At 42.7% G+C, this 18,098-nt stretch overlaps 2 protein-coding genes across 8 annotated transcripts in view; one reads left to right on the forward strand and one right to left on the reverse strand.

The window, feature by feature from the left end:
- fam13a (family with sequence similarity 13 member A) overlaps positions 1 to 8,605 on the forward strand; it is a 49,937-nt gene extending 41,332 nt beyond the window's left edge. The window contains exons 16-26 of one of the 4 annotated variants that reach the window (XM_072384928.1): positions 1,421 to 1,486; positions 3,435 to 3,648; positions 3,742 to 3,883; positions 4,007 to 4,088; positions 4,189 to 4,394; positions 4,616 to 4,699; positions 5,314 to 5,409; positions 6,137 to 6,220; positions 6,838 to 7,034; positions 7,139 to 7,240; positions 7,345 to 8,605. In XM_072384928.1, coding sequence (XP_072241029.1) covers positions 1,421 to 1,486; positions 3,435 to 3,648; positions 3,742 to 3,883; positions 4,007 to 4,088; positions 4,189 to 4,394; positions 4,616 to 4,699; positions 5,314 to 5,409; positions 6,137 to 6,220; positions 6,838 to 7,034; positions 7,139 to 7,240; positions 7,345 to 7,468 — 1,397 coding nt within the window. In that variant the 3' untranslated portion in view covers positions 7,469 to 8,605. The remainder of the gene's footprint in view (positions 1 to 1,420; positions 1,487 to 3,434; positions 3,649 to 3,741; positions 3,884 to 4,006; positions 4,089 to 4,188; positions 4,395 to 4,615; positions 4,700 to 5,313; positions 5,410 to 6,136; positions 6,221 to 6,837; positions 7,035 to 7,138; positions 7,241 to 7,344) is intronic. The other 3 variants (XM_072384930.1, XM_072384929.1, XM_072384931.1) reach the window with 3 other exon arrangements.
- Positions 1 to 18,098, reverse strand: part of herc3 (HECT and RLD domain containing E3 ubiquitin protein ligase 3) — a 117,917-nt gene that overhangs the window by 82,499 nt on the left and 17,320 nt on the right. For 2 of the 4 annotated variants that reach the window (XM_072384933.1, XM_072384932.1), the window contains 5 exons: positions 17,811 to 17,877; positions 16,838 to 16,920; positions 14,413 to 14,596; positions 13,503 to 13,605; positions 10,057 to 12,465 (listed from right to left, as the gene is read on the reverse strand). In XM_072384933.1, the coding sequence (XP_072241034.1) occupies positions 12,257 to 12,465; positions 13,503 to 13,605; positions 14,413 to 14,596; positions 16,838 to 16,920; positions 17,811 to 17,877 (646 nt within the window). In that variant the 3' untranslated portion in view covers positions 10,057 to 12,256. Of the gene's footprint in view, positions 1 to 9,325; positions 9,529 to 10,056; positions 12,466 to 13,502; positions 13,606 to 14,412; positions 14,597 to 16,837; positions 16,921 to 17,810; positions 17,878 to 18,098 lie in introns of those variants that run through there. The other 2 variants (XR_011915385.1, XR_011915384.1) reach the window with 2 other exon arrangements.

An 18,098-nucleotide genomic window follows, 5' to 3' on the forward strand; every position in this document is an offset into this window, starting at 1 on the left:
GCATCAAAATACAAATTTGTCAGGGATGCTCTCTCTCTCTCTCCCTCTCTCTTTCCCTCTTTTTTTCTGTTGCTGTCAGAGCTCTATTTTTAATTTCTTATTACCAGGCTTGTTTGTGCAAAAAGGAAATGACAGTTTCTGTGTCCCTAGACTCGTGATTGTTTAGATATGACTTTGCAACACAGCGGAAGGGGCAGTGAGGCAGTGAGGGCCAAATATTTCCCTTAACTGTACAGTGGAATGGCAACCGACAGGTTCATCCGTGTGCTTGTGAATGCATTTGAAGAGCAAGTTGCAACGTGTGGTGACCTCCGTCTCCTTCGTACGTTGGCGCTCGCTTCCACCGCCGCCAGTTTCCTGCTTGACTCTTGGTAGAATGGTTCCATGAAACGAGTCCATCATTTTCAACAGCCTCATTGGTTTTGAGCATTAGCAGGACATTGCGTGTTTTGTGGAGCTCTCTAGTGGCCAAACCTTGCACTCGGAAAAACACCAGAGCTCTGTGAGTGGCTATTGTTTGTCGTGCAGCATTTTGTGTGTGCAGGAAGCCACAAAACGCTGTGCTCTGACAGAACAAATTGTCAGTTCAGTGTGTACAAAGCCACTGTTTTTTGTTTTTTAGTTGTTCAGGTATGTAAATGGGGTGGCTGTGGGCATGGTGTAGTGTAGGATTGCTGTTTGTTTCATCCAAGTGGATGTTTTTCTCTGACAAGACATTTTGTATTAGATGTAAACTTTACGCCTCTCTTTACACGCACCCCTCCCCTTTGTACATTCTGTCCTGAATACATAAATAAGCGCATGGCACCGAGAACCTGCATGATTAGCTGTGACAGGTCGCTCAGGGTGCCTTTCAAGCATGAGAGCATTCAGAGCTTGCCATAGCATGAATTGCTACAGTGTGCACGTATTGAGTCAAACTTTCTTAACTATCAATTATTCCTCAGCAAAGGGAACCAAAGAAGGATTTAGGTTCTTGTAAGAGGCGCAGAGCTGAATAATCAGCCAATAAGACGGCACAGTGGTTGGAGATACTATGCTGCACTGAAGGCGTAATTCTGTACAAACGGGCATGTGGATGTGGCTGGATGTGGACATTAGACAGGGGTCTGCAACCTTTGTCCCAGTACACTCTGTGCCAGTGCTTGTCATTATGACCAGATATTTGGCTCTGTCCCATCCTCGCCTTTCTGCCAGCGATGGTGAATGATAGTGGCAGGCATTTCAGCAGGAAGAGACACTGTGCTGAAACTCACGTGTCGCATCAGTTCATTTAGAGTTTGAGGAGATATCTGTTAGATATACGTTTCCCGCTTTTGGCAACAGTTCGGTTGTCCTTTACTTCTGTTTCTCCAATTAAATTCCTTCATTATGTCTTTTCCTCCCTCTCTGTCTTTTTTTTTTTCTTCTGTTCCTCTAGATCCACCTTTCCCTAACACCTGTTTCCTTGATTTCAAAAGCATTTTCCATCCAAGTTGTTGTGATGGTAAGTCTTGTGCTACTTCACCGTTGGTGTGGATGATATGTCAGAGTAATAGAAGGAAAGAAAGGAAATGGTTGTCCGAATGACCTTTTCCACTGCATGGCAACATGCTTGAATGCTCTGGAACATAACTGCTGAGTGTCTTGCGCGCACACACACACACACACACACACACACTTACTTACGTGAAATGGCAAACTGGCAAGTTTTTTGTTTCATTAATCTAGTTAATCCTGAACCATCAGCAAGCGGTTGATTTAAAGGATTAATTTGAAATGCCATGGAGCCTTACTGGCCGGCTACGTTGCGCTAAGCTGGGCCTCAAAGGAAGACATTAGGGTGTGATGGAGTTTAACCTGCTGCTGTGAGCCAGCGCCAGCATGCCAGAGAGTTGCCACTTGATAAACTGCACGTACCCAGAAGTAAAGGAGGACTCCCAGGACTCCGAAGCTGGAATTTGAGCTAAATCGCTTCTCATATGCCTTAACTCAAGCCAGCTAAGAAAAATATGTGCGCACAGTTCTGGACGGGCTGTGCGTATTTTCAAGGTTGTATACTGACACCTTGAGTGTTTACACTGACGGTTGGTTTCCTTCAGAGCTTGTTTTCCCTCCCTCCATCTATTCTCTCTATGTAACAGCTCCTTAGTATACTTTGAGTCTCCTGACTCTTGATGTCTCAGTTCTCTCCCTTTCCACAACACCCCCATTATTACTGCCCATTGCTGCTGAATTTTAAGCACCTTCTCTGTGTTCAACACTGAACTCTCCTAAACGGCATGATACTCCTCTATTTACTCTTTGTCTCAGTCACACTTGCTTGAACAGACGCAGCTTTCGCCTCTTTCGTGCAGAGTGGAAACTAAAACACAAACTCATCACTATTCCTCTCAACAGGGATCATGCCCTGACATTATCCCACAGAGATCCGGGCTTTATTAATAGCCCAGGGATTGTCAGGGGTATCTGCATGGCTATTTTCCCCAGAAGTAATTACTAGAGTGGAGACTGTAACCAGGCGACGTGGAGAGAAGCAGAGTGGGTGTGTTTTACCCACAGTTGCAGAGCAACATCTGTGACTGTGCAGCCCAGAGGAAGGGGTTTTTTTGTTTTATTTTTTATTTAATTTTTTTTCCCAGCATTATCATGTCCAGTGACTTACCCAACAGTAGAGAAAGTCAAATATGATGTTGGCAGAGAGAGAGAGAGAGAGGCTTTTGGTGTGTGCTAGATGAGAAATGATCTGATCTTTAGCTAAAGAAGTGTGCTGCTTGACTTTCCTACACGTTCTCATTTTGATTTTGTATATGATTTGTTCTTTTGGAAGTGTATTTGGTCGGTTTTGAATTTAGTTCAAAACGTTTCTGTGTTGTTAAACTCTGGGTTTAACGTGGGTCGTAAAGAACCATATAAAACTACAGATGCAATCAGGATCAACGCTATTCTGACTCATGAAAATGTATTCCATTATTTAAGTGTCAAACTGAGCATCGTTGGGTTTTGAAGTATTAGTCAAAAGACAAAAGATGAAATTTGGGGATTCCACCTTTTGGTTTTTTCCAGAACCAGGATTAGTCTTTTTCACTGTTTTTATTTATTTCTTAGTCATGAATAATCTACAGATAAGATTCAATCTGTGTAAATTGAATGAATTTAAAGACAACGTTTTGTTATTTAATGTTATTTGTAAAGTAGCTGTAGAAAGTGGGAATTGATGGTATAATTATTTGCTTTAGGATATTGTTTCCAATTCAATGACCGCATTTGAAGTATGAAAGACATCTGATATGAAGTGGACTCAGATGAGCTCTGCATGTGTCCTGACCATCCCGCACTGCACTTCCTAACAGGATTGTCAGACCAACCCGCTCACTTTTGCACAAACGTGTATGTTTTGAATGTGCCGAACCACCGCTGACTCATTTTAACAAGAGTCTTTGTGTATTACTCAGAACCTGTCCCGGCGCACTCGCTGCAGAGGGAGATCATGGATCGCGAGGAAGCTCGACTGTCCCCTCACGCAGGGGGGCGTCTGATCCGCCAGCTGGTGGAGGAGGACAGCGACCCAATGGTGTCTCCTCGTTTCTACGCCTACGGACAGAGCCAGCAGTACCTGGACGACACAGAAGTGCCCCCCTCACCGCCAAACGCACACTCGTTTATGAGGTACGGGATTTTCTACGGCCGGTGGTAGATGGGGGAAGTCGGAGAGAACTGTTGATGGTGACCGTGTTTTTATTTTTTTTATTATTTCTACAGTCGTAGGCGGAGTTCATCTCTCGGCTCCTGTGATGATGAAAGAGAGGAGCTGACATCCGCCCAGCTCACAAAGAGGATCCATGTACTGAGGAAAAAGATCCAAAGGTTCGAGGAGAGGTTTGAAGAGGAGCGAAAATACAGGGTTAGTCATTATGACCTGTTCATTTATTGTGCTTCCAACAATTGGTTTGCACTGTTATTGTTCTTGTGATTTGTGTTGAAAGAACGATCTCTCTTCACGTGTATCAATGCTCTTTCCATCCAGCCCTCCCACAGTGACAAAGCCACAAACCCGGAAGTGCTGAGATGGGTCAACGAACTGGCCAGGCTTCGTAAACAGTTGAAAGGTAAAACGCGGACATGAGAAGCGTTCCTCAACGCTTCAACTGTTGGTGTGTCTCGTCCTCGATGCATTAATGCAAAAACTGTTCCTGTGTGCTCCACCAGAACACAAGTTGATGAAGTCCGAAGAGGACCTGCCACCTCTGACCCGTCAGCGCAGCAACACCCTTCCCAAAAGCTTCGGCTCTCAGCTGGAAAAGAAGCCTCAGCAGGAGAAGGCGCCAAAGCCACCGGTGGAGAGCACCCTGGAGTCAATTTCAAAGAAACTCCAGGAGAAGAGGGAGGAGGTGAACCGGCCCGAGGATATCAAGGTACAGCCACCTCCGTGGAACATATTCACAAACATAACTGCCTAAACAAGATCAATTAAACAGAGCATTAACATTGAAGCAGGCAGCAGAGTTTGAACTCACCACCATGCAGAACCGTGAGCGCTCGAGCTGAACAGGAGGAATAACTTGTCTTGCAGCCCTGAATGAACTCAGGTCACCTATGAAATGTGTTGACTCACTTCCTGCCTCCCTGTTGGCAGGATATGACGCGGGAGCAAATCGCAGCTGAGAAAGTGGCCCTGCAGAAAGCTCTTCTCTACTATGAGAGCATACACGGCCGACCAGTAAGTCATCGTCCACAAACACGAAGACACGCGAGCCAAGCTATCCCATGTGACTGTGACCTATAGTGCCAGTATGAATTATCAGGGAATTATGCCTGCAGCCTGAGTGTGTGTGTGTGTGCATCTAGTTATTCAGTGTTTGGGCTGTTGTTGGAAAATAATAAAGCAGAAATGTATATATATATATTTTTATTATTATTTTAAATTTAAATGAACTAAATTACTTTTTATTATTGCAAGAGCCTGAAAAGCATTTGAAGGGCAAATCTACTGATAACTAAATGGAGCCATTGTTACTTAGTAATCTAAACCAAATGAATCTGCAATAAATGTACCATTTAATCTTTGCCCGTGTCATCAGAGGTCAGGGAGCGCGACTGACCTCTCAGTCCTCTCGTCCCTCACTCTGTTAGCTCCACTGAATCATAACTAATGGCCTTCGTTCTCTAAGCGACGGGCTGCAGCGTGTCAGTGAGGCAAAGAGGGGTAGCTGTCATTTTGTGTTAGTTTTTTGCTGTAGCGAGTTAGTCTGCAGGGACACGGAGAAAAGCCCGCGAGTAGCTAACATCGTGCTAACAAAATGTCTTTCGCTTCCCTCCGTTTCGCTGCCTCAGGTGACCAAGAACGAGAGGCAGATCATGAAGCCACTGTACGACAGATATCGCCTGGTGAAGCAGATCCTGTGCAGAGCCTCCACCATCCCTGTCATAGTGAGTATCGCATCTTAACATCCCATCAGCTGCCTCACAAATCGTCTGCAGACGGGATAAATTCTTGATGGTGCTGGCGGCCGAGCCCGCTGTGGGGAAACACGTGGTAGGCACGCCGCTAACGTGTCGTCCACCTTTTTGAAGCTCCTTAAGTCCAGCTTTAGGAGCTCAAAGGATCCCCTCTTGTAAAGGAGATTGATAGATGACAGACTAAGCTCACAGGGAAGAGAGCAGGGAAAGGCTCAGAAACTGAAAATCTTGTAAACTTAACCACAAAGCGAGGGGTTGTTCATTCTTAATGGAGAAAATGAATATAAAATGTATTACACATACTTGGCTTTTTAATAGGCTTTTTTTTTTATTATATTTATTATATAAGTTATTAACTTCATTTTGTCCTAGGAGGACAGCCATTATATAATGCACCATCCCTAATCGTCTTAGTGCACATTAGGTCCACCATCATAGATTATTGTGCATGGGTCAGTTTTGTACCGAAATAGACAAGTCTTCTTTTTTTTTTTCCCCCCCATTTCAAATCATCAGCATTTTTCTGTTGACGTCACTGTTCTGTTTTCTACACTCTTGTGTTAGAAAACGAGCAAAGCAAGATGTGCAAGTCGTAGTTCAGTCTCAGCCCAGCTGTGGCACTTCTTTCATGTGGCGTCTCATTGTGCGAGTGAGCCTCTCAGTGTAGATAACTCCTCCTTTTCGACCGTCACCACAGGGCTCTCCCTCCAGCAAGCGCAGAGGTCCCCTCCTTCAGCCCATTATCGAGGGTGAAACCGCACTTTTCTTCGACGATATCAAGGTGAAGAGCTGCTGCTGCTTCCATAATCAGTGAACCCCGTCCTGCTCCCCTCCAATCCCTCCTCCCCTTTATTTACTACCATTTTCCCTCTAATGAACCTGATTGCTGCCTGTTGATTGGGCAGCTGCCTGTTTCCTGCCACCGGCATCTGTAGAAGTGTTGAATCAGTAGCTGCTGATGCTCGAATCGTTCTGTCATTGTGATGTAAAAATGTGCAGCACTTTTGAGATATTTGTTGTTCCTGTGAACTCCCAGCTTCACTGTAAACACCAAGTGACACTTCAGGTGTGGGCAGAGAAGCCTTTAATGTAGCAGGTATGATTATAACACCCCATGTGAAATCAGTTCATGTACTCCGGTTGAAAACTGTCCCTAATTAACTGCATCTGTGCACACTAATGAGTGTTTTTAAGACGAGACTCACAAGCGAGGACAGTGGAAATGCATTCTGCTGCTGTGCTGCAATGATTCATAACTACTATGAACTAACACGGCACGATCATCACTCACTGCAGTGTTTGAGCCCGGAAGCCGGCTTGATTTTTGACATTTTTTGACCCGCTCACCCTCGGCCAGCGTCTGATCTCCTTCACCTTGACGTGTCTTTGTCTACGCAGGAGGAGGAAGACGGCTCAGAGGACGACACAGACACCAAGACTCAGTTCACCGTGACCGTGCGGCCCGACCTCAGCGTGCTCAGCTTCCTGGAGCACATGGACGAGGAAGTGGATGGTTTCATTTCGCCTGTGGACGAACTTTCGCCCTCCAAGAACACGACAGACACGAGGCTGTCCAACCTGCACTCGGCTACCACGTAAGTACAGAAGTCAGACACCGTCATGCCCGTTGTGCTGAAAGTTCTAGGGTGTCTGATCGCCTAAGTATTCAACGTTTCAATGTTTGTGCTCTCTGTTACAGGCAGGAGCTTGTTGAGCAGCTTCAGGAAGCGAAAGAGGAGAAGAAGAGGATCCGCAAGAACCTGAAGGAGTTCGAGGACCAGTTCTTCAGACAAAACGGAAGGTAAGAATAAGAGGAGTTTGAGCGCATTACAGCTGAGAGGCAGACTTCCACGTGAATGCTTATGTAGCTCCACGTCTTGACGTTTTGCCATCTTGTTCGTACAGAACTGTCCAGAAGGAGGACCGCACCCCGCTGGCAGTGGAGTACCATGAATACAAGCATGTCAAAGCCAAACTGCGGCTGCTGGAGGTCCTCATCAGCAAAAGAGACTCCACTAAGTTAATTTGAGACCAACTGAAAGACTCTTTAAGAGGACTGTTGCTCAGACTTCAGCGATAAAGTCGAACACATCTCACTCTCTTGGAGGGAAAAGGTGGGACATTCCTTCGCGTCGTGCTGCTGTGGAATCGGACCACCTGAGGGCACCTCGATCTGTTGACGCCCACAAACAGCTGCCCACCTGGGACACCCGAGGGCCGCTTCTACTCCAGACATCACCTTCGAAACAGGATGTTTTCTCCAGACAAAGCGACATGCGCACAAATCACCTAAATTACAGATAATTTATTTTGAACGTTTTTAATGTGTCAGAATATTCTTTTTCTCTCCCTCACGTTTAACTGTAGAAATCGTTAAAGAAAACCCTCGTAATTAAAAGAGAAAATAGATCTAAAATTATTGCTACTTTTTGAAAAAGGATTCTGTGCTGAAGATGTGTATTTATGTTGGGTTTTTTTTTTTGTTGTTAAGGGAGATCCTATTATTTGTATCAGCTAAACAGTATTCACTTAATGAATAGCTTTCTATATTTCAGTCCTGACCATATTTATACCTTATGAAATAATCATTTGGCTTCATCAGAGTACTTGCTCACTAAAAGTAGTAGTTTCCTCCTTCGGTGCAACCCAAAGACTGTGGCTCAGATGCAAACGGTGAACCAAATGTCCATTATGTTCATGAAACGGCTCGTTTTTATTGTGAACACTGGTACCTAATCCAGCATTTGACTGTATGTTGTGCACATCGACATGCTTCGTCTTCACCTTTACTCCGTGTCTCATAAGCTATTTTTACTTTTCCAAATCACTGGTATGTGTTTGCACACACTGATTAACAGACAAGGCCAGGCGAGTGTTGAGGAGAGAAACGGCTTCTACGAGCCACCGTAGTGTGTGTGCGTGTGTTTCCCCGCCTCATCCTCTCCAGAGCTTGTTTGTTTTCCTGTAAATATGAATTACCGAGTATGTTTACATTTCTGTGAGCGAGTACTTTTCTCCTTTCTTTCTCCAAAATGGATGATTATCAGTCTGAATTTTGTTTTCACTGAACATGAACACTGGCCAGGCTTATTGAATCTTGAGTGTGTACATTTTAGTACATAAATTGTATTTTGTATATAACATGAATAAAATCATATTTTTACTGGTAATATTCACTCATTGCATGTAAAAGAAGAAGAAAAAAAAACAAGTTTGAGAGAAAAATGCTCAGGAAATGAGTGGTGTCAAAGCCACAAATAAGAACGGAAAACTTGGCAAATGTAAATTGTTCTAAAATGACTAAAATAGAAAAAAAATTTAACCATGAAAACAGAGGTGACGCCAGGAAATTGACCCGTTGATTACTTACATGAACACACGAAACGATTGTGAAAAGGATCTGCATTGGAAAAGTGGTGAAACTACATATTTAAGTCTCCGAGCGAGTCATTAGGTTTACATCGATTTTCATAAACCAGCTAAATGTTCCACAATGATTGCTAAATTTTGTGTTTTCTGCCATCAATAAGGCATGTTATGGATGCTAATTCGTCCAAAATTTCCCAACGGACTAGCGCACAACTCATTAGCTGGTTGAAGGGACACAAAAGTGCAGACGTGTCATGAAGGACTGACAACGGGCAAAAGCATGCAGCCCAGGAACACGGTTCCCACACATAACAGGCCTGAAAAGCAACGAAGAACAAGGCAGAAAACTTACCCTTCTGATATATTTTATTCAAAATCTTGGCTTGAACACAGAGCTTTGCGTAGATTTTGGACAAAAATGCAAAAATCCCATCCTCTTTAGCACATTAAAAGGTGCAAAAAAAAGTGCTGCACAAACCTTTTTTGCATAGTACTAAACTCTGCAGGAGAAATCAGCCTCAATTGTTTAAATAATGACTGAAAAATGTAGAACATGTGTGTACATGCAGTATAGAGCAAAGCAATAAGACGCAGCGTCCAGAAACATCTCGGAAGAGTCCAGCGTTTGACCCAGTTTTCTCACTACATTACTGGGCAGCTTCAGGTCGTTATTGCTGAATATATCGAGTCGTTTCACTTTCTGAAGTCACTTCAACATCACTGTCATGTAGGAAATATATAAAAAAATAGACATATGTATATGCAAGACAATTTCACACAGTTCACACCAATGCACGACCAATAATGTGGAGTAGGAGGTCCGACTGCAGGAATAGATACAGTATCGGGGCAAGTTCTGAACAAGTGATATAACAGATACACTTTATCATCACATGATTATATAAGCCCAGTGTTTAATCTGCCCACATTGTTGAAATATGCATTTACTCAAGTATTACAATTTCATTACTCCTAATCAGCAATGTGGACACTAATAATTACAATTACTGATGCAACGGTTTCAATACACTTTGTTTCGAATAACATTTTGGGGACATACTGCATGTTTTCTTGCTTTTTGGCAGATTGGTAGCTCTCTTGTTAGTGATGCTACACAGAAACCAGCTTGCTAGCTTAACAAATGCACTGGAAACTGGAGTAAACAGCTGGTTTGAGCTACTTAAAGAGTGACTAAATCCACGCAGCAGCAACTCTAAAGCTTACAAATGTACATGTTTTAGATCGGGGTACATCGCTTTCTATGCCATTTCTTTGTAGGTGCTGGGCTGGATGCTCCGCAGGGCTGCTGTGATTGGTCATTTCACTGTCTGCTGTCAAGCTCTACATATTTGATTGTAAACTGGATCAGAGATTGCGACATTATTTGGTGACTGACAACAACACTTTGGTACTTTGGTGCGTTCTGTTTGTTTTATGAAGTAGGACTTGCAGAGTATCTAATAGGAAACCGGACTGCCTCCCAGGTCAGTTTCCTGATTTGTCGAATGAATGGTGTGTTTCACTTCAGATTTTTCCTATTCCCAGTAGGAAAAAAGAAATTAGTCCCGGTTTTTACAACAGAAAGTCAGAGCAATCCCATTTGAGACTCCGTAGTAATAAACCGTTATTATTGATACTAGAGATAAACTACCCACATAATACTGTCCAACCTCCGCCAACAACTATCAGCTGGTGCTGTTAGTAATCAGTGAGCAAGTCCTACAGGCTTTTACGACGAAACGAAACATGGTCAAAATGTTTCAGTTCAGACTCCTGGGCCTAATGGGACGCAGCAGAACCTCACCTGCCCCAGCACCAAAATCCAACCTGGTTGCCTCGCACATAAAAAGTCACCATACAGTTGCATTTATACACTGTTCATAAGCACTTGTAAACATTTTGCTAACGTCTTTGTATGCTCAACAGATCCCGGGATGCATTTGTTACCAACTGATAACAGCTAACCAAAGCTAGGGAGGACAGCTAACTGGTAAAATCTACCGGTTTACTGGAAAGCTGTTAACTTAGAGGGGACAGCACTCTTAAGTGCACAGCTTACAAGTTTACACAGCTTAAGTAAATTGAATGCACCAATTATTATTTTTTTTTTTACATTAGATGGTTGCCAGGCAACCAGCAAACTCGCCATTTAGCTCCATATTCCATTTGTTTCACTGACCAAAATATCTGATAAAATGAGCGACTATCAGCACACTGTGCTTAAATTGTTTAGTAAGGAATGCTATACAGTGTCATAAACCTTAGCAATATATGCCGTCATTAACTGGCTACAGAATTAGCCTTAATACCTGTTAAAGCCAAGAAATAGTCGGGCTCACAAACCGACAGACAAACCGAGTCATAACAGGGTAACTGTAGCTGTGCTGGCAGTCGATTACCTTTGCACCATTTGCTCCAGCCTCCAGTCTCAGCTAAGATAAACTTAGCAGCTGCAAGAAGCAGCCTTTGTATCACCGCAAGAAAGTGAATTACTGTATTTTCAAAGTCGTCAAGCTGTTAAAAGACAATCAGGTTTTTGCTTTCACCCAACAACATGCATACAGACAAGCTCCAGTAGGTTTAAAAGTCAGCCTCATATCTATTCAGTAGGGTTTGCTGGAGAAGGCAACACTGTTGAATGCAGGTTCAAGATGTCAGCTGCTTTGTGATGCACAGCTAAACAGGAATGAGCGATTTCAAGTCATATTCAGCATGTGTCACCCTGCAGCCTGCTTCTGCCTGCCAAAAACTCCTCAGTCGTCCCGTTTTTCAGAACCGGGCAGGGAGGACATGCTGGTGTCCAGATTGAAATGGATCAGCAGGACTAACACCTCTCCCAACATCAGGGCCAGAGATTATATCCAAAAGTGTTATTTACACGGATATGTACACATTTGTTTTGTCAAAATATAACCACTCTATCTGATAAATTAAAAATAACAAAAAGCAATATATCGTTTCAAGGTAGTAACGTAATTCTTTAAAAGTGAAAAATAGAATTTAAGTAATATAAAATATACAGAAAAAGACCCAAAAAAGGACAACAAGCACAGCCAGAAACTTGAGTTTCTCAACCTTCTCTGGTCCCAATGTTTTCTGTGCCCTGGTCATCATGCAAATTTCTGTTGATATTCTTTTTAATATACTTTGGATCAAAAAAATTGCTTTCTCTAATATGAACACATATACACATATATATATATATATATATAGCCATTAAAATATTCTCCTAATGGTCCTGAAAGGTTGAGAAACTCTCCCAAAGCAATAAGAACAATAAAGGACAATCTGCACTTACACACATATAGACCTTTTAGATTCAAGATGCTTAACAATCTTGTAAGAGAGCGACCTTCCTGCGTCCGACATCCTCCCACCTGCCCTCTGTTGACACTCACATGGGGGTGTATTGCTGTTAAAGTGCGTTGAAGCCCTTCTCGGACTCCCCTCAGACCAGGCTGAAGCCCTCGTACTGCTCCACTGCTTGAGTGAGACGGCGGCGCAGGATCTCTTTGGTCTGGTAGCGGGGCATGTCGAGCAGGTTGTAGCAGGTGTGGGCTACCGGCAGATAGTGCTCCTCTGCTGTGGTGGACTGGATGACGATACGTAGGCTCTCCATACCATGGATGGGGATGCGGTCGCTGCCTGTCAGGAACACTGCAGCCAGGAGACACAATGGGTGAACTGGGAACCAACAGCTGTGAGAACATTTCTACGCTTCAAATGTTTACAGGATAAGGCTGTTTTTTGGGGGTTTTTTTTTGGGTAATGCTGAGAAAACTGAGAAAAATGTTTTTATCTCATATTCATGGTGTTCTCAAAGCGCAGGAGCTTCGTGCCGTCTTCAGCTATCCAGTTCAACAGCTCCACCGTTAATTCTACTTCTGCAAAGCTCCTACATTTCTATTTCTGTGTTGTGGGGATCAGGGAGGTGACAACTGTCCTTAATATGTATAAATCAGGTCAAAGTGTGTGCTTGCTGGTGTACTGGACTGCATCACCCCTGAAGGTCTTCTTGATATGTTGTAAATCATGTCAGAGTGACACAAAACTCTGGGATAATATCTGCTTGGTTCATCTGTTTGTGTTGAAATTTCTTCAGAGCGTTCCTAAGACGTTAACAACCAAACATTCTAGATTCATTCTGGAACATTCTAGAAAATTCTGGAACATTCTAGAAAATTCTGGAACATTCTGGAACGTTGTTAAAACATTCTAGAGCAAATGCTCTGGGAACAACTGAGAATGCTTTAATATTCTAGAACAAACCTTCTAGAACATTCTACAATGTTCTTAAAACGTTCTGGGAACAAAGGTTGTAGAACGTTCTAAAAACTAAAATGCAATCATTCTTGAGAATGGGATTGACAAACTGAGAACATGAGAAATAATAGAATAATACATCTTTTTTAGGGTCAATCTGAATCTGAGCAGCATATAATAAATCAGCATAGAACACACGATTAAGTTGTTGAAATCTAGGAAAAATGGAACTCCATCACACTTATCACACCACTGCTCACAGGCGCTTTTTTCTTTATAATTATAACTGAAACATTCTGGTTTCAGTGGAATTGTGCAGATTTTGAAACTGTGCTTCCTTCAGTGTAGCAACGGTATTACAAAGTCTGAGGTGGAGAGCGTGACCATTTAACTGCTGTGCAGATGGAGCAACGAGGTAATTAAAAGCTTACATAAGAACTGCTTCTTCTTTTCCAGGGGGAACTCATGGAAAACCTCCCAGAAAAACCTGACTGTTGGATGTGTGGCTGTGTACTCCCCTTTGTAAACAGCATTCTGCAAAGAAGACAAGGAGAAATGGATGGAAAACGTACTGTTTGACCATCACAGAGATGTCGTTTGGTAAAACTAAATCCTCACAGAAATGCAGCCATCTGGGGAAGTGTTTCAATCTACTGAGCTGAGTTTTTCTCTTTTTTTTTTTGACATCTTATGAAAGAAGTCCTCTTAAATTTGCCCACTAATGCAGTCATTTATGCAACACAGAGGATTAATGTTATAAGTGAAACATTTGAAACTGAGCCAATGCGTCCCATCTGTGCTCCACAGACAAAAACTTGTTCAGACATTTCATTTATTGGATGTGTCATGCGAGAGTCCCTTCGCAACATCTGTCCATTATCAAATGATGAGACGAGCCTTTTATTCTGTCTCGGTCAGTTTAGGAGTTTAGGAACTTTAGTGCCAACAGCTGGCTCAGATTTCTTCTTCAGAGTCTAAATTCTAATTTGCCAATACAACCTGTTATCACAAACCAGATGCAACTTGAAACATTACCGCAGAAGATGAGCTGTTTCTGTTCACCAATATGTTGCAATGCATCTTTTAACTGTGACTAACTTGCCAAATGATTATGATTTAATAGTCAACTTGTGGACGTGATGATTATCACAGTTCACTAATTTTCAAAAAAATTAAAAAAAGAAATCTGCAGACACTTTCTTCATCAGATTTCTACTCATGATCCAATTCTGAGATTTTCTATCAAAAAGCGAGGAGGCGTGGCTCAAAAAGAGAAACTACGCGGATAGTGAAGAAAGAACTGCCAGACTCCACGTACAGGTCTTTGAACCACGGCTTTACCTTCTCCATTTCCTCCCAGTTGTAGTTGTTGTTGCCGACAACCATGGCCATCAGCTCGGAGGGCTGGAACAGCAACAGGATCTCCCCTCCGCAAACCTTAAGGAAGCCAGAGGAGAAGGCCAAGTACTGTTCGCACACCGAGTCTGAGAACACGTAGCGCAGATAAGCCTCCACAAACTCCTTCCTGAAAGACACAAACAGGTAAATACTCTAAGTAATCAACCCTGCACAGCAGCCCATCCTCAACAGCAGCTTATGAGGAGAGAATGTGCTCAGCCTGTAAACACTTCCTCCTCATTGTGTCGGCAGCTGTGTGTGTACATTATTGCAGCTGTGCCCTATTAAAGGCTTTCTGCAAGCTGACGAGAGTTCAACAACCTCCTCAAGCAGCCTGCTTTCAATTTGTTTAGATCTCTGCGAGGTCTTTCTGCAGAAGCTGTTGAAGTAGATTAACTCCATAAGCCCTTCAGGCCTGCTGCATCCCCCCATAAGTCAGGGCTTCAGTTGAACTTTTCCAACCACGAGCACCTGTGGTCCAAACCAAGCTTAAATCCACCTTACCAAAGCACCATCATCTGATAAGCAAACGATTTTGTTATTACGAAAAATGTCACAAAGAAAGAAAAACATGTGGGATGCCAGTGAACGTCTAAATGCTAATTCCTTTGTTAAAAATAAGACAGCAGTGTTGGTCTCTCTGCATGTGAAACAGAGCATTTGCTGGTAATGCAGCTGAGCTCAAAGAGCTGAATGAGAGCCACAACGGGCTGCTTACTGAAAGGTCGCAGGTAGAAAAAAAACAAAACACTCAGCCTTTTTCTCATCCTGCGTTGTCATGGCAACGACAGCCTCGCAATCAGCTCTAAAACGGTGGACATGTTTCCGAGTCCCAGCGGCGCACCTAACTGTGAAATTAACTTGCGCTGCATAATGTAACTAAATGGTCACAGGCTGGAGCTGAATGAGCGCATCAGTGTTTATCTGCGTTAATTCTTGAGGTTCGACTTAAAAATGTCAACTTGAACATCAGAAAACACCTCATGTGCCCATTTATAATATTTCTTAAACATAAACATTGTTAGCATCTTCCAAGGTGTAGGCATGAGTGCCTAATATACATTAGTGAGAAATGATTGTATTGTGGGAGGAAAGTGATGGTCTGATGTGAGTCTCTGGCCTACGATATATTTATAGACTTCACAGAGCAACTGACACACAAGTTTAAACACATCCACTCTTTCAATATCACCGAGTAGGTGTTTCAACATTTGACCGTCAACATTTCCAAAACAACAGGCTCAAAAGCTCCAAAGCTTCAAGGCTAACCGATTAAAAAGAAGCGTTTTGAAAAACACATCCTTTAGCGGTGCTGTCATCATGGGACAAGTGACCTTAAAATATTAAAAGAACATCCAAGTATAGACACCGAGTACAGAGTTTTTAACTAAGGTTTAAACTGTCTTCACATTAAGAACACAAGTCCTGCTGATCCAAACTAGAGGTACTGTAACAACCACTCCAGACCGTTGTCCGACTTTAGGAGGAATTTAATTAAAAGGTGCTTCGTGTGTTCTTGTCGGCCCTTTAAAACAGATTCTGGCAGAAGTCATGAGTTCCTGCGATAAGAACAGACAAAGCTTGAAATATGAATATCTGTGTAAAGAAGCTACGAATTCAAAAGAAGGTCGCCTCAAACACATCTTAAGTGTAAAAAAGAAAAAAAAATGACAGCACCAAGTGTGTTCCGAGAGGTCATGGTGACATTTCACCAAATTCTAATCTAGTCTTTCTTGAGTCAAAGTGAACCTGCTAAATTTGAAGGCTTCACAAGATACAAGGACAGGACAGGCATAAGGCTACAGTGACCCAGTAAAGCAGAAAAAAAAGAACGGAGATGCTTAAAACATATTCTTGTACCGCATTAAGAGAAGTCAGCTGAGCTGCATGGAAGAAAAATACAAAGAGCAGGTCTTCTCTCTTCATCCTTCACCTTCTATGCTGCTGTTTTACACCACAACAACGGTCCTCTCCATTATTTCTCTCATAACCGGTTTGGTTATCAGTTCTGAAAAGGGGTTTTAAAGTAACAACTTGGTCCGCCGCTGCTGCAGCCGCCATCTGCTCAGCACGAGCAGCCAGACATGCTGACACAGTCCGCGCCACCTGCTCTCCGAGGACCCGAAACACTGAAGGCAAGACCGCTACAACAAGGACGAGATTAAGATATGAGGTGGGTGTGAGGAAAACCACAGTGGCCATAAAAAGCCATCTGTGCACAGCGCAGATCGCGGCCTTCGCTTTAAACAAACGGGACACTGGCTGCCAGCTGTACAAGCATGTGACCGTCTCAGAGCAGGACAAACGTATCAGGAAACCTTCGCCGTCATCTTATCGCATCTCAAAGAGGATTCAGCAGCTGCCAAACCTGTTGTTTTTGTCAACTGTGATGCTCTCGCCACCAGGAACCAGCTCCTTGACCTCTGTCATCCCGTAGTTCTCCCTGGTGATCTAAGATGTAAAACAAAACAGATTGTTGCAGAGAAGCGTAGAAAAACACAATGATACTTCACTCTGAGTCACATCCCATACACTGAGCTACCGAAACTTACCCTAAAGTGTTAAAAGGCTCAACATCTGAGAAAAACTAATGTTTTCAGTATGTGATCACATTCTGGACAGATGAAGACGTTTTGCTCTTTTAACATAAATATGATAAACAGAAAAAAGTCAAAAGAATTCACTGACAAGTCAGTGCTTTAGAAAACTCAAGAATTCTATCATCACATAAGGCTGCATAAGTTAAGTTTGTGAAACCTCTTTCTATATTTCTGTGTAAAAATAGCCTGAAGCATCAACACGTGTCCACGCAAGTCCTAAAATTAAATTTAAAAATAAGCCAATTTAACAAATAAAACCCCTCAAAAAAAAAAAAAAATAACATTATTCCATCTGTGAAACATGGCAGTGGTAGTATTATGGTTTAGCCCTAAATACCACCAAAAGCGGGCAGTTCATGGGAGGAAACCCAGCAACATCCCTGAGTTAAAGCTGTTCTGCTTGGGTGAATGAGCAGATTTATTCAGGTTGAACTGCAGAACTGATCAACACTTTATCAAAAAAATATCTAAATTTCAACAACAAATTACTAAGTAGAATATTTATGTCATATCTGTGTAATTGGGTAGTCTGAGTAAATTATGTGGCGTTTTTTTTTTCCCCCTAAATCTGAATACGATGCCCTCTGGGAGCGAACCAGTAACGTATTTGAAATATTTACATCTTTAGTACTGATGATAAATGGTCGTAAAGAACACGAGACTCGACAGATATATTTAGAGTGACACCAGTCTCATTAAATCTGATACAAATCAGGTGAAAAAAGATTCAAAGTTACACACAGCAAAGTTGAGAAGGAATGTTTCCTCCACGTCTCCTCCTTCATAGTCTAGAAGTTGCTGTAGACTCCTGCAGAAGATAAATAATGGGAGTAACTAAGTGATTAACGAAGATCATTAACAGGTGTTTATGACACTTGGGGAAAGCCTGGATTTGGACGGCTAACTTCAGCTCCGGGGTGAGCCGTGTCTGCCTGAAAGCAGAATGGACCGAGCAGATCAGGAGCACAGAAACAGTTGGATTAGAGGTGAAGGGGTAAGGTGTTAACTACTAATAGGAAATGACTCAGA

This window comes from Leuresthes tenuis, unplaced genomic scaffold (assembly GCF_036924035.1).
Source record: "Leuresthes tenuis unplaced genomic scaffold, fLeuTen1.0.hap1 SCAF_4, whole genome shotgun sequence".
NCBI lineage: Eukaryota > Metazoa > Chordata > Actinopteri > Atheriniformes > Atherinopsidae > Leuresthes > Leuresthes tenuis.